Source organism: Phymastichus coffea, unplaced genomic scaffold (assembly GCF_024137745.1).
Source record: "Phymastichus coffea isolate CEN01 unplaced genomic scaffold, Cenicafe_Pcof_1.1 PCOF00199, whole genome shotgun sequence".
NCBI lineage: Eukaryota > Metazoa > Arthropoda > Insecta > Hymenoptera > Eulophidae > Phymastichus > Phymastichus coffea.
Window position 1 is genome coordinate 28,027 of NW_026707010.1, and position 15,384 is coordinate 43,410.

The window sequence follows — 15,384 nt, forward strand, 5'->3', positions numbered from 1 at the left end:
CACACTAGTTTGACGTGACTTACGTTCTCGTGCTCGTCTGAGAGGTCCTCGAACGATGCAAACGGCGCCGGGCCAAGCTTTCTCTGATGAGAGCTTGGAAAGCCCGAAGCCATTTTGCCTCTCTAATACTTCTCACCGCTGCAAATAGAAATATCAAATATAAATTAAATACATACATTGTTGGATTAGTCATTTTTAAGAATGTAAACGATAGATTACTGGGAAAGGTTCTGCAATTTAATTGTCTTTACTTTCAGTCGTAGAATCAATTATGAATCATTAAGAGATACGATTGTCATATCGATTAACACAAAAGAACAACATCTATAAAAGAAGACGCTTTTTTTAATCAGAGAAAATAAACATTCGTAAATTCAACAAACTTACAAAATAAATTTCAGAACAATTTGTTTCATTAAAAAAAAATGTTGTTAAGAAATACAACATCGAAAAAGATTTTTTTGATATACAATTAACTATTCGGGGAAACAAAACGTGATTTTTTAACGGTACGTAGGTGTAAAGTTACTAATTATAATATCGTAAGTTATTCCATTCACTAATATACGAAGTAATTGATATTCACAATATCATTAAATATGTTCACAATCGCATCGAAAATTGCGTGCAAAAAACGCGTGATCGTGTGAGTTCGATCACTAGGCCAAAGACAACACTTTAATTCATTGATAGCGTGTAAATTCGCTAGTTCTATCTAACATATACCCGAGAGAGAGAGAAAGAGAGAGAGAGAGAGAGAGTTTTTCTACTATCTCAAATTACATAAAAAAATACACACATCCGCGTCTGCGCTGAGACTTTATTTGAAATTAATATAAAATTCAGGTATTTTCCACGGCGTCGAGACTTTTAGGTTTGGTACTCTCTCTCTTTCTCTCCTACTTTCTTTCCATCAACATAGACTTCTATCAAATCGATATCAGCCGCGAGAGAAAGACAGGCAACGACAAGTACAGTTAAAAATCTTCCTGCCGAATATCTTCAGAGAACTCTCTTTAGACAAAAAGTATTATGGTAAAAGAAGGCGAATGAATGGCGGAGTCAATTGCATACTAGCGTACCTCTTCATCATTCGTTCTTAAACTAGTTTAAAACTTGCTTTCAAGTTTCTTAAAGGAACATTTTTTTATATTCTTTAGATCTACCGCTACTGAGAGCTTATTCTACGAGAAGTAAGATAAATCAAACGACACGGAGGTTATCTGCTCCTTTACGCTTTTCTACGTCATTTTGATACAATAATAAATTCTTTTTTGGTTTCACGTATTTCATTTTTTTCGCTTTTATGTCTGTTTGGAAAAATGAAGAGTGACGTTCGTTTATTAAGCAAAGTTTATAACAAGATTGTATTTGTTAGACGATAAATTTTACCTGGCGTGATTTTGAATAAGCGATTCCTCTCGCGTAACATAGTTTCCTCTGAGAAGAAATATAATCATAAAAATTAATTGGCGTAACAGTCCGAATTAAAACCCTTAGGAAATAATCGGAGCCTTCATTGTATCCTTTTTTATCTTCAGACAAGAGAACGCAGCTCGCACGTAATCTGGTATCTTTATATACTGCTAATCAAGAAAGCTGAAGCTAATCACTCGCGCAAAGAGCTTCGAGCTCTCGCTCTCGTTCATTAAGGCCAATCGATTGAATTCAATTCTTTCGTTGGCGTGCTTTAGATGTATTAAATAGGTGTTATGAATTGATTTTTATTATTATTTACAGCTTCATTTGACTTATATTGTTGTAGTCCTGATTGGTGGTTTGTAATTCAATTACATGTTAATGAATTTAGAAAAACTAATTACATTTTTATAGTTCAGAGATACTACTGAAAAATTGATAGAAAATTAATTTTTTAATACAAAAACTTACTAGTTTATTGATGAATGAAAATTAAGTTACCACATTTTTCATACTGAAAAGATCTCATGGCATTTTTTAATATAAAACGTGAATTGATAAATAATTTGAATGTCTCTGTAGTTAGCGAATTATATATGAAAGGTTGTCTAAAGTATTTAATTATTCATCTATTATTATGAAAAATCTATGTTAATCAAACATTGGAACAAGTTTTATTTGAATCGAGTATATTCAAATTAAGTATATTCAAAAGAATTATCGCTATAAAAATTACTTAAATTTTTACTCCAAAATTATTTGTTAAAGAAAAGAAATCCGTCGATTAAATAAATAGCAAGAACCTTGTTAAAAGTGAATAAGAGTACAATTGAATAATAATACTGAAAAAGTAAGAAGTGAAGTAATTGGTATAAAAAAAATTATAACTTTTTACTTTATATATTTTAAGCAAATCAATAATTGCATGTTTTGCTATTACTACAGTTAAAATACGTACAATGTAAATACAACAATAAACAACTATCAGTCAAGATCATAAAAGGTTAGATTGATACCATCTAAGAATCAATACACTATTACTCGTAAAGTTAAAAAAAGAAACTAACACATCCGTCCACTATTCCAAACACGCTGTTCCAATGATCAAGAGATTGCTAATTTCTTTTTCTAACTTTTAATTAATTATCGACTTCGCAAGCTCAAGGATTGAACTTGTAGTCAACTCTTCGCCACGTGCTCCAATGAAATGAAACGAGTTTAGTCTCGGTGCGAGAACGAGAGAGTTTGCGCAGTTTAATTCGTATAGTTCGTATAGATGTAAGTAATTTGTGAATGTGCCAAATACTCAATTTACTCCAAATCACAATAGTGCTTCGTGAAATGGAAAATTAAATTCATAAAACTTGAGTATGAGTGTTGCTGCTACGTCGAGCGAATGAAATCGATATGCAGGAAATTATAAGCAGCAACGGAGAAACTAATTAAAACAAGCGCGCAACGTTGTATCAAAGTGGTCTTCCAAATAACTAATTGCAATTCCAAATAACACTCGGGCAAATCTAAATTTTGTTTGTCAAGAAAAATTACCTTCGTTCACAAGATGAAATGAAACTACAATTGCAAACGTCATTGGATTTTCTTTGCACACAACAGTAATTATTATTAGAAGAGAAAAATATATGAAAGCTCGCGTAAGATAGAAATCACGCGAATATATGTCGACTCACTCAAATCTTTTCATCTTGTCATATATGAGCTTGAGAAGACAAAAACTGGCTCTAACACAACACACAAGTACGGAAAAGCTCTGCTTCGGTCTAATTAAAGTCTAAGCGACGACGCGACTTTTACGTAAGTGCACAAGCTTTCAAGGACTTGAACGTTGACCCAAATTCTCAACTATATAGTCACATGAAAAGGGCCCGTTTTACGATTTTTTTTGTCAGAGAGATTCTTTTTTCCACGTGAATTCATTTCAATAGACGAATGGAGTGAAATGCTGCTGGTTTTGAAAAGAAATGCGTGACAAATATTTTGCAAGTCTATAGCGCGTGGAATACTAAGTTTTTTTTTTTTTTGCAGTGAGTTACATGAGAATTTTCATTCAAGGACTAACTATTTCCGGATATTTTTTATTTGATACTTTGTTAAATATGTTCTTTTTTATTACCGGAAAACGATATTTTCATTGTTAACTGAAATATTCGTCGTTTCACTTATTTTAAATTTTGCTTTGCCAAATATTTTATTCCTATAATGTTTCATTATTTTCGTAAAAAATTCACATTATTTTATTAAAACACGTATCAAACAATATTATTCCACTCCAAAGTGTATTGAGTGTATTATTAGTTTAATAAAAATTACTGCAGAATAAGGTTATTACGTTCCATATAACATTCCTATTGTTAATTTGCATAATATTACCATGTCTCAATAGTTCAAATATAGAAAAAACAAAAACTATCTAAACGTATGTATTTCACAATAGTATGCACAGAGAGAAGCCATATCGAAATTACAATAACAATCATAAAAAGCGGGGGGGGGGGGGGGGGGTGAGAATAACCATAGCGGAAACACGCTATAGAAATTTTATGAAACTAGAGAGAAAGAGAGAGAGAGAGAGCGAACAATATCGGAGTACACACTGTATGGAGCGAATCTTCACAAGCCGACCATTCAAAATCACATGCTATATCTATACGTAAGAATGTGTCGTCGTACGCAAGAATTTTCCTGTAACCTTCTCTATATAGCAACGTAATATCAAATGGGTGGAGAAAGAGAGTGAAATCAAGAACTTAGCTCTGTCGTCGATGGAATCGTGCCAATAGCGTGCGGCTTTTGCGTCTTTTTAGCTTGGGTGTAGTGATCACTCAGTGTGTGATGCCTTTTCTCTTTGACACAGTACTTCGATTTCCTTTTCCCTTGCATATAAGATTTATATGGCGCTAAATAATGGAAGTTTATTTATTCCCACAGAAAGGTTTATGTGGTTGAAAGAAAGTAGCGCTATAGATAACATTTCCATTTATAATTTAGTGTTTTCCACCCTCCACAGATGCGGTTCACTACAATGAAACAGCTCTTTTGCTTGTCCTTAAAATTTCAATGTGAGATGAAGAGAGAGAGAGAGAGAGAGCTTAGTGAACCCTTTTAATAACAAAAAAGAATTTAAGTCATAACACAGTTTTTTATTTACTTTTATTTCAGCTAGAACTTCTTTCTTACGGCTAACCCTACTCTGCTTTTCTTGTTCGAACTAATTTTTAATTCCTTTTTCGTACATAGTTGAATTGTATTGTTCAGTGAAATTAGAGGTTTTGTTCCATTGCGGGCTTTGACGACTCTACTGCTTGTGTAATTAGGTTCTCCACAATTGTTTTCTTGAACGCAATTCATTATAAATACTTTTGCACATTTATTAACTTAAATTTTTAATAACGGCACACGATTCGTATTTAAAAACATTCGAGTCTTGATTTCCGCCTTTCTTTCTAATTCCGAACATTGTGTCTCACATTAATTTCCTTTTTTAAGAACACACAATTATTTACGCTTAATAAAGGAAGCGACACTTTTCATACAAGCGGAAAAAATCTTATTACTGCGCTTACAGCCAACGCTAAATTTTCAACAAGACACCAAGTTGCTAGACGTTTATATTAAAAGAAAAATCCTTTCCCGGCCGCATTCTTCGCCTAACGATTTTTCAATAAAATCTCGTTAGACATGGTAAATCGCCATAACGATGTGAAATCATAGGCATACACGTGACCTAGCATTTCAATCGCGTATACCTATAGAGGTTGCATGTACATCGCAACTGAATTATCGAGCATCGTATGCACACCAAGCCGGGGACCGACACGTCGATAACTGGGACACGCAAGCACAGGAGAGCAAGAGATGAAAGGCCGACGCCTTCTCTCCTCCTATAAGTCACTCGAATATATATATATCTCACTTTGCACCTTTGTTTGTGCGAGAATGGATGGCTAAGTAATGAGGAAGGGATGGAAGAAGCTTCTGAAAGGAAATGCGAGATAGCGCACGCTGAATTATTATTTTGCTTTTTTCGTGCACGATCGAACGTGTACTGCGAGGGCAATTTGCATGATTTTTTCAAACGCACTTTTTCGTGTGTCAGAGGTATAGAACGGTCGAATGTAAGTTTCGCTTATGGGTTTTGAACGCGATGCACGCTTTTACATTTCGCAATTGCAGCGAAAAATGCCTTCGAGAAAACTTTTCACTAAGAGGATTTATCGAACTTAATAACATTTGCCATTGTTGGTGAGAAATATCTTGGAGATACAGGAGAAAAATTATGTCAAAGCAGCTTTTCTTCTGTAATATATGAATCGAACGTACTTCAATGCAGTATCATTGAATGTTAAGAAAAGTGTTTGATACTTTTTTTTTAAATTACTTACATTTGAAAGCATTTGCCCCAATAAATAAAGCGTTGTGTTCTGTAAAGAAGAGAAAAGAAGTGCCAAGTAACTGAAAGAAGAAGATAAAATAATCGAGTTACAGAAACTTTTAAAATAAAATGCTAGACTATGTATAATAAAAAAAAAACTCTGTTCATTATAGTTCCGTTAATAAAGTTAGAATTCGATAAGATATTATGTTTCTTCTCAAATATTTCAAACAATGTAATCATAATTATCGACGGAAAGCTTGTTACCTGCATGAAATATTCATGGAAACAAGGGGGTAAAAGCATTTCCCAGAGAAAAAAATCCAGTCGTTTATCGAGCTACGAACACGCGATTTCACTCCGCCCAAATTTCCAGTCAAATGTGCAAAAAAAGAAATCAACGGGTAAGGGGTTGGGATTGTGTGCACAACTAGGTATCGCTCCCGCTTGGCTGCGGCTAAACTCACTCCACCAATCGATTTATGCACATTCGAAATTAACCTTTCTCCACGCACCCGATACTAAAAGACTTTGGTCAAACCTTATTAGTCATTAGTTGACTCGATTGGATTATGAAAGTACGATGTGAAATGAATAATTTTTGTTTCTTCAGGAGTGAAATGAAGTTAATTTTAGATGACTAAATATAATATTTGGGGGGGGGGGGGGGGGAATAATTTTTTTTTGTTCAAGCGCGATTTATACGCTTATATTTCCTACTCTATTGTTTGAATAGCACGTGAATAGAAAATGTCACGTATTCTTGAGCTGAAGACCACTGAAATACACTTCAAAGAACTTCCAGTTGAATTTTATTCAAATAAAATTCGGGTATTTTATATCCATCACAGTAGTTTTCGCCAAAGAGATTTTGTTGTGCAGGATAAGCTAACTGGTACACTTGAAAAGCGCAACTCAATACTCTTATTGAAATTTCGAAAATACAGAAACTTCTGATTGAAGTTACCCTGCAATACAACAGAATTATGTATAAAGTAATGAAAAGGATTTATGGATTTGTTTTTGTATAGTAACTATAGCAAAACTTGACGAATAAAACAAATTATAAGAGATTATCAACAGCACATGCGTGACTTATCCGAAATAATGAAATGGATTATTCAACGAATAACTTATTTTACAAGTAAATTGTTGAAATCAAATGAAACAAACGTTGAAAGAAAAAATTATAAAATCTTGATGAAACTCAGCCAGAATTTTTATTTACATTTTTCTCCTTACATATCGATTTTATTTATTAATAATAGTTGTTATATCGTTTGATATCAATAAAAGAAGTACTCGTCAAACATGAAATTAATCAAAGGAAACAAGGAAACTTATTTAGTATGTGAACTTATCGTATTTTGATGAAGCTTATTAACTAATAAATAAAGTTAGAAAAAATCTCATGAAAATATTTTGACTCCCGAAGTATTTGACTTTCTTATACGAGATTAACTTATTGTAATTTTGTGGAACAATATTCCGCGTTATAGTCATTATGCAACCACTAGCAATTTTAACGTGTACAGATTATCTCATAATCGCCATGCCCACTGCATATGTCTACTATTTATGATATCATAAAACAGACTTTTAAAGCTACTAATGATATAGGAAAATCAAGTAAGCTGGCTAACAGTATATTATTAGATTCACAAACGATTATTACTTAGATTGAAAATATAGTCTTTCTTATACAATTATCTATTTAAACCGCGTGAAAATATACATATATGGATCATTTATATAAAAGAAATTTGAATGACCCCTTAGTTAATGGTGGAACATACTCTGGCTAGGATATTTAATTTAAGCAAATTATTCAAAGTTATGCAGCAAGCAATGGAGGGAATTCTTTAGTGAAATATAAGGCATAATTAAGAGCTAAATGAAATTCCCTCGTTAAAAAGTCTTTTGTATCTGCAATTACAAGTGAAGAAGAGAAAATTATCGTTTAAAAGTAAATATTTCATCGCACATATTCTCTGATATTATAAACTATTCTTATAACAACTAAAGGTATACTTAAGTTTCGCGCTAGAAAACGATTTTTTTTTTCAATACGCGTATGCCACAGTATTATAAATGATTTTTTTATACTCGCATGCATAATTTCAATTCTGATTTTGCTTTATTATGTAAAATATAAATGCATTTTGTATAATAGACTTGAACTAAAAACTGTTTAAAAAATAAGCTCTGATATGAAGAAAATTGTAGTATCTTTTAAAGTTTCACTTATTTTATGACAATAATAAAGTGAATAATTTATACTTTTTATATTACGTTCGATAACATAATTCGGAACGTTCGTTACTCTGGATATTTTCCAACCTTAAATTTATTTATAAAAACTCAGTTGAAATCGAAAATTTTGTAAACTCACAAACTTACATTGTTGCATAAAAAATTTACAACTCAATTAACACCACCATGTATTTAAAACTTTTTATACAGTTGGTTACGACTTTAATAATATTTTTTCAAGTTGATACATGCTGCTGTCTAATAACTTTCGCCACAAAAACAGAGAAAGCGTTTCATTTTTTCTCAAGTATTACTTCTTGACAAGTTGGAGAATATGAGCCAATATATTTCGTGGTTTTCGATTAATGTTTCACGTTGGAATACTGTCATATTAAAGAGGAAGCTTGCATTAAATTTGCAAAACTTTTTTGAAAAAATAAAATGTTAATTAACAGAATATTAATGATCATGAAATTAACGAGAGGCCGTATAGTCTACTCTTCGTTGAAGTAATTATGATTTTACTAAAAAAAGATTTTTCATGTGCTTATAATAATAATTCATACGTAAATAACGAAATCCGCTAATATTAACGAATATTCAGTTACGAACGTACCAACGGCAACCAGCTACGAGAATGTGAAGACTACATTTGCACAATTTTACTAGCTATATAACGCACATCTGCTTGACAATTCATTTCTTAGTTTTCAAAATTCATACTTTGTGAACGTTGATACTTCATTATAAAATCCTCAATTCCAGAAAAAATAATGATCTTCCTGAATTCTATGATGTATGAGACTACAATGGCAGAAATTCAATTGCAGACTTTGGCAGCAGGAATACGCGAGATCTGTACATGTAAATTGAGATCACATTGATCGTATCAGTGGCCGGTTCAATGCAACAACAGCTCCAACTAATAATGAATGTGTGAATTGTCATATTTGAAAAACTTTTTCGACAAAATGTAATAATTATCTTTAATAAATTTCAACATTATACTCATTGAAGAGAATGGATCATTCTACACATAAACAAAAAGAAAAGATAGCAAAGAAAGAAACAAATTACTATAAACGCTGATGACCTTTGAATTTTTACATTGTGTAATTAGAGAGAATTGTTTTTAGGTGGATCAATGAAAGACTACAAGAGACACATTATAATAGTACTTTCAAAATTTACACCCATATCGGACGGTGATTTCAACATTGTGGAAATTAGATCACTTTATCACAATACTGCATAATTATACTGAAGCCGTATTCTTAACACAATACGTGATCAGTTGGAAATAAATAACTATTATAAAAATGTTAGTTGAAAAAGGAACGCAGACGATTGTAACGTGTTAACAATACTGATTACGTCTGTCACCTTTCAACTAGGCTACATGGTGCCTCTCGAGCAAGCAACATCCAACTTTATCCCTGATATAGGTCATACGACTATTCCATTTTTTGACATTCAAGAGGTCGCAGCAGTTTTCGCTGCTATAATTGTTTTTATTCAAAAAAGTATCAAAGAGGGTGAACACATTTTTGACGTTGAAATCAGTGGGTTATAAAATGTGTGACACGCGCTCGCGAAACGCGAAGGACAATTTTCAATAGTATTTGTATTTTATTATTACATAGCCATTCGATCAACGAGATTGCGCGTAACTGACAAAATATTTCTGTGTCGCTTACTGTATATTTTAAGAAAGCACATTATTTAAAAACTTTTAGTTAAATATATGAGAATTGTATGATTTTCTAATGTACACTAGTCAATGGAGAATATCTCGGCAAGAACCTTTTCAAGAAAGCCATTTTCAGGCGAAACCCTATTGATGAAAATCAAGTTACACAGAATTTTTTTCACTTTAATTTATTCATCCATGTGGTTATAACGAATTTTCAATCAAATCAATAAAGAAAAACTACGAAAAAAAAAAATTCTTCAGTCACATCACTTCCAGACATACTAAACTTACTCTAGCATGGAAAAAAAAATACGCCAAGGGTCTACTAGAAAAAATTTATCGTCGTAATCTCGCACGTTCTTCTTATTTGACGCCCTCTCACGCCGCAACTTTATCTACGCCTACTTTTTTGCGAGCTTACTGTTCCGGAATACTTTGTTTTCTCTCTTTTTTGCCTCTATTACGAGGGGAAAGTGCGTTGTTTTATACGGAAGAGACTACTAAGACTTTTGGGGGACGGTTTGCTAACATTTTTTTCTTGGAGGGTAGTCCAAGTATAACTTTTTCTGTAATACATGATTTGCTAAATATTTTTGGGAAAGTGTACTGTTCAATGCCTAAGAAGTATTTCATATAAAAACTTTATACTTATAACAAGATTATTCATCTGTCTGTGAATAATTAAACAGGACAACATCTTTTATGAGCCGATGAGTCATCTGAAAAGTCTCCAGTGTAAAAAAAAAAATGAGAAACATTCACGTGGATATGTGTGTATTCATCTGCCTCGTTGCAATATTATAATCACGCGCGTTCTAGTTTTTTTCCTTAGGAAAAACGAGATGTGAAAAAAATATTAATAACTAATGCCATCGAAAAAGATTGTTTTTATTTTTTCTCATTGGTCTTTAACTATCGACTTTACGGCGACAGGTATAAAAGTTTTTCTCGGCACTTGTAGGTCACAGGATTTATCGGTGGATAAAAACGAGCCGCGCGCTCGTGCTTCAAATGCAGCTTTCCTGGAAATTCGATGGGCGCTCGAGGCGTCTTTGAAAACAAATTGTACATCAATCGCACTAACCAGACTAAGAATGATCTGTTGAGTTGGGTAACTTTTTCTTTTCCTCTTTGCCGCTAAATAATTGGTGTATTCCGTTGTACGCGACAACGTTAAAAAGCTAATTATTCGAGTGACAATTATTAGGTAACAGTGTCATCGTAGATGGAAAAAATTAAATATATATATAAAAATACTTTTTTTTAGAAAACAGGCTTATTAAACGAGGTTACACAACACAAATAACGCGAACTTGCTAAAATATATAATGAAGACATTGCATTATTTTTAACTTGAAATAATGTAGCTACATTGTCTTTTGAAATTTCAAAAATACTAAGTTGTACATCATGTTAGTTAAAAATAATTGGAGATTTAACTTGTAAATCTATAAATGCAAAACTTGAATTAACACAAATGTGAATTCTACAAACTTTGCGTAAAATCGTCTTTCTTTTCAGATCGGATTTTAATTATTTTCGTCATTTACGTAAAAAATGATTAAAATTCGATAAATATAAAAAAATTGTTATAAATAAAATGAAATCTCATTTGAAAAAATCAAAGTAGCATTCACAACAACTGACTCGTTCATTTGTCTCATCTATTGTCACCTATATTCATGCAACGCGCCACGACATAGTGACGACTTTGACACTTAGCGGCCGTCAAAGATTTATCTTTCTCTTTCTCTCTTGCTTGAAAGAAAAATAAGCGCGGTCGTTATTTTTGCCCATGTAATGATTTTCTGGAACACAGATACAAACGAGTAGAAAAAAATGTAGACGTCGAGCAAAAAGAATCACATCTTTAAATAAATCTAAATGGATTTAAGTGTTTTCAGATATTTTTTGTCGTGTCAATTGTCATATTCAACTGATATTGTTACCTATATTATTAAAATGTTTTTTTATCAAATAAAAGCAGTATTGATGAAACAGTGGATCTAAATAAAACAAGTACGATTTAGTTTTAACTAAAAAGTTTTTCAATTTTACATGTACGATATTAATTGAAGAATGAAGTATTCTGTTTCAAAGCCGTCACATGTTACTAATTTATTGGTATTGAAAAGTCATCCAAACAGCGTTAATGTATACTGAAAGAATGGTTCACTCTCCTAACCTGAATTGCTTAAAAAAGCTCATATAATTCATTCAAATACATCAAAATAAAAAAGATTTTTAAAATAACCAATACGAAAATTTCTCAGAAAAGAAATTTCACCAACAAGTATCAATAAAGCGGCACAGTAGAGAGTGAGTTCAAGTTACATCTTCCGCTGTCATAAAACTGACTGCTTGAGCGAGCGAGAGCAAAATTTCCTGTGCTAAATCTTGCCTCCAAGCGTATGACTTTGAGGCTTCGTAATCTCTAATCTCCAAAGGAGACATTATTAAAAAATGTCTTCAAAGACGCACTCTCGACAAAAAAGAGTTCGCGAGCCTGCGGCTTTATATATGTTGTGGTAATATTTATGGAAGTGTACTTCACGGGTACCTCGCGGTATATCAGCCGTTTAAAAATGTTGTGACGATTTTCCTTAAAATTTTATTTACCACCGTCTGAAAAATCTATGTAATTTATTAAATTTATTTGAATTTCTGCTCCCTTGAAAATTTCATGTAGGCATGTAATATAATTATTAGGGTAATTTTAGATGATGTTTACGATTTTTCTCGTATGTGCGACTTAAATTATTGACAAGACGAATGATAGTTGGATTGTTAAATGGTCTGACATTATAAATGTTTCGGCATGAAAAACGTGTTCTAAATTTCATCAATTTCAATTTTATTGGAAAATTCTAGTGAAAAAGGTGTTTGAAGGCTTTCTCTCGATAAAAGGCTTCTCATATGCCATTTTTGATGAAAATAGTTTTTTCCAAATGCCTTATGAAATTGCATTACATTTCATTAAATTTAATGAATATAATATATTCAAATTCTTAAATGTCTTTTACTTTTCATCTCAATTAAGCTAATAAAGATATATTTATGATAAGAGTATGCTTGAGTGTGTTTCATGAAAATGTAAAGTATATCTCTAAGCGATCAAAAAATAATGCAGATTGCTATCGCAACTTTACGAAATACATGCTATTATATATCGAGATAACATAAACAAAAGCGCATAAACTTTAGAAAATTTCTGACAATGAATCCATTAACTGCGAATTGGTGAAGAATAATATATATATATACGAATCTAAATTGAACATCAAAATATACATTTTTGGCCCATTAATCAAAGTATCGGAAGCTCTTGACCTATATAAAATTCGATCAAAAGGCTAAAATCCTCAGTGGCAATGTCAGATTTAGAAGGATTTAGCAGCATCTTCGTTATAGCAAATTTTGAATATTTTACATAGCAATCGATAATGAACGGAAAAAGAAATGGATGTATTGCAGGTCGCAGATCAATACACGTATACATGAATTTCGGGACACACATTTTTAGGAGGATGAAATATGTATCGTGCTTAATACTCGAGAATCGAAAGGTGGCAAGTCAACGAACTTTTGTGGGTGTATTAAAGTTTGGTTGTGCGTGTTGCATAATTAAATCATATGATTTATGTTTCAGCGGTCATTGATCTACTTTGAGTCATTAATCTACTAGGATATTTATCTTCCCACCTACAATCGCAAATACTCAATGTTTCCTTACACTCTCTATTTTTTTATGACCCGCGTCGCAAACCTGCTACTCGCTGAAAAAAAGTAATCTTCATCACACAGCTTTCAAAGCACTCCGCCTACATATTTTTAGTCTTTGTACGAAAAAAAAGTGTTAAAACGCCCAAAGGTATATAACGGCAGTAACTAAGTCCATTTTCACGCAAGAAACATTTTAAGATAATATTTTTCAATGTTTAAAAAGTAATATACTACACAGACATGGAAAGAAAAAATATTTTAGGGTCTACCGACCCTACAAAGTAAATCTCATGTTTCACGTACATATAAGTTTTATCAACTCATTGAACTCATTGCTCTAACGGCGCGATTACAACATTGCTACATTTTTACTTCCCTTTAAGAGAAAATATCGACTTTCCGTTCAACGTTGTTGTTCCATAAATACAGTTATATTAAGGACGCACAGCGATGGAATCTATCCTAATAATAGTTTGTCGAGGTTCTCGTAAAGAAGTGCGTGCAGCATCATTTATATACGTAAAGGGAAATTGATCGTTTTATTTTATGGAATTGTTAGAAATTGAATCACGTACGTAGACGATAGTATGGTTATACATTAATTGAGAGCCGAATAAAAAGTAATTATTGAAACCGAAAATCGACAGATTGCACAATTGTAATTGATGCAAATTAATCCGCGACTCATCCGAATTGTTACGATGCTTTACACATCAATAATCTCGCAATTTCTTCATCTTAAAATTCTATAACTCATACGGCAAATTCATCAACCTTCAATCTTATCAAACGAACAGAAGTTCTCTAGCAACCAAGACTGCAATCGATCGCCTTTGGCGCGAGTTTATCTTGCGAGCCTAAACTTTCATCAAAAAAGAAACTTCACGCGGTGCACACATGAACGAACACACGTACATACACACGCGCGCGCGCACACCCAAGACAACGTTATATCCCTTATGGAGAAACAAGAAAAAAGGCCGCAGACACGTACAACACGAGAGAGAAAGCGGCGCGTCTCGAGCGATCGATCGGCGGCACGAGGTCGAAAACTGCACCCCTGACGAGGACGAGGTCGGAGAGAGAGAGAGTCAGTGCTCCGCTTGTAGGGGTGAGGTTCCCCTCTTTTCCCTTTACTGTCTCTCTCTTTCTCGCTCTCTCTCTCTCACTCACTCTCTCTCTCTCTCTCTCTCTCTGTCTGACCGTCACTGTACAATAAGCCTCGCGTGCTTTTTTTGCGGTAAAATAGCTTGTGTATCTGTAGATTGTTTCACCATAGTTGATAATTTTTTAAGGTAAAGAATATACACTTGACTTCTTCGATTTTTAATCGGGAAGCACGAGTTTGCCGAGTACATTATTGTACAACGTCGATCCAGCACCCAAGCAAATGATATTTCGAATTTTTACTCTGTTTGTAGGTAGCTATTTTCGCCAGTTGTACAAGCTCCACACTCATCTCTCAAAATTTTCAATACGAGTGTAAAAATAACAAAAAAAAAAGAACAATAAACTTCTCGTTCTCGCCATCCACGTGTACTTTTTTTCTTACGCAAGCCATTACGAAATACATCAACAAAATTAACCTTTCCCAGTCTCGTGACCGTCACACGGGAGAGTTGTTTAGAGACAACATGGTCTTCCTGCACTTCGTTATGTTGTTCTCTCTACGAAGCGTGAATTTGTTTTTTTTTTTTTTCACTTACATGGCTTCCCGATGTCACCTACGATTCGCCATGCCCTCCGCGGCAAAATTGAAAAGAACCGAAGAACAAAGCGAATGGATCACACCATCACGCAACAATACACCGATCTATCTCTTCCTCTCTCGCGGTTTTAACACAACAACTGTTTTTCCCTTTTTGTCGTTTGCTCATCGGAGCGCACGCACACGTACGCCGCTGGC

General features: G+C 33.2%; 1 protein-coding gene across 4 annotated transcripts in view; it reads right to left on the reverse strand.

Annotated features, from left to right (window-relative positions):
* LOC131673798 (uncharacterized) overlaps window positions 1-15,384 on the reverse strand; it is a 31,121-nt gene extending 15,737 nt beyond the window's left edge. For 3 of the 4 annotated variants that reach the window (XM_058952086.1, XM_058952089.1, XM_058952090.1), the window contains exons 1-2: window positions 15,185-15,384; window positions 24-138 (exon numbers count right to left, since the gene is read on the reverse strand). In XM_058952086.1, coding sequence (XP_058808069.1) covers window positions 24-113 — 90 coding nt within the window. In that variant the 5' untranslated portion in view covers window positions 114-138; window positions 15,185-15,384. Of the gene's footprint in view, window positions 1-23; window positions 139-5,819; window positions 5,890-15,184 lie in introns of all 4 variants that reach the window. The other variant, XM_058952087.1, reaches the window with a different exon arrangement.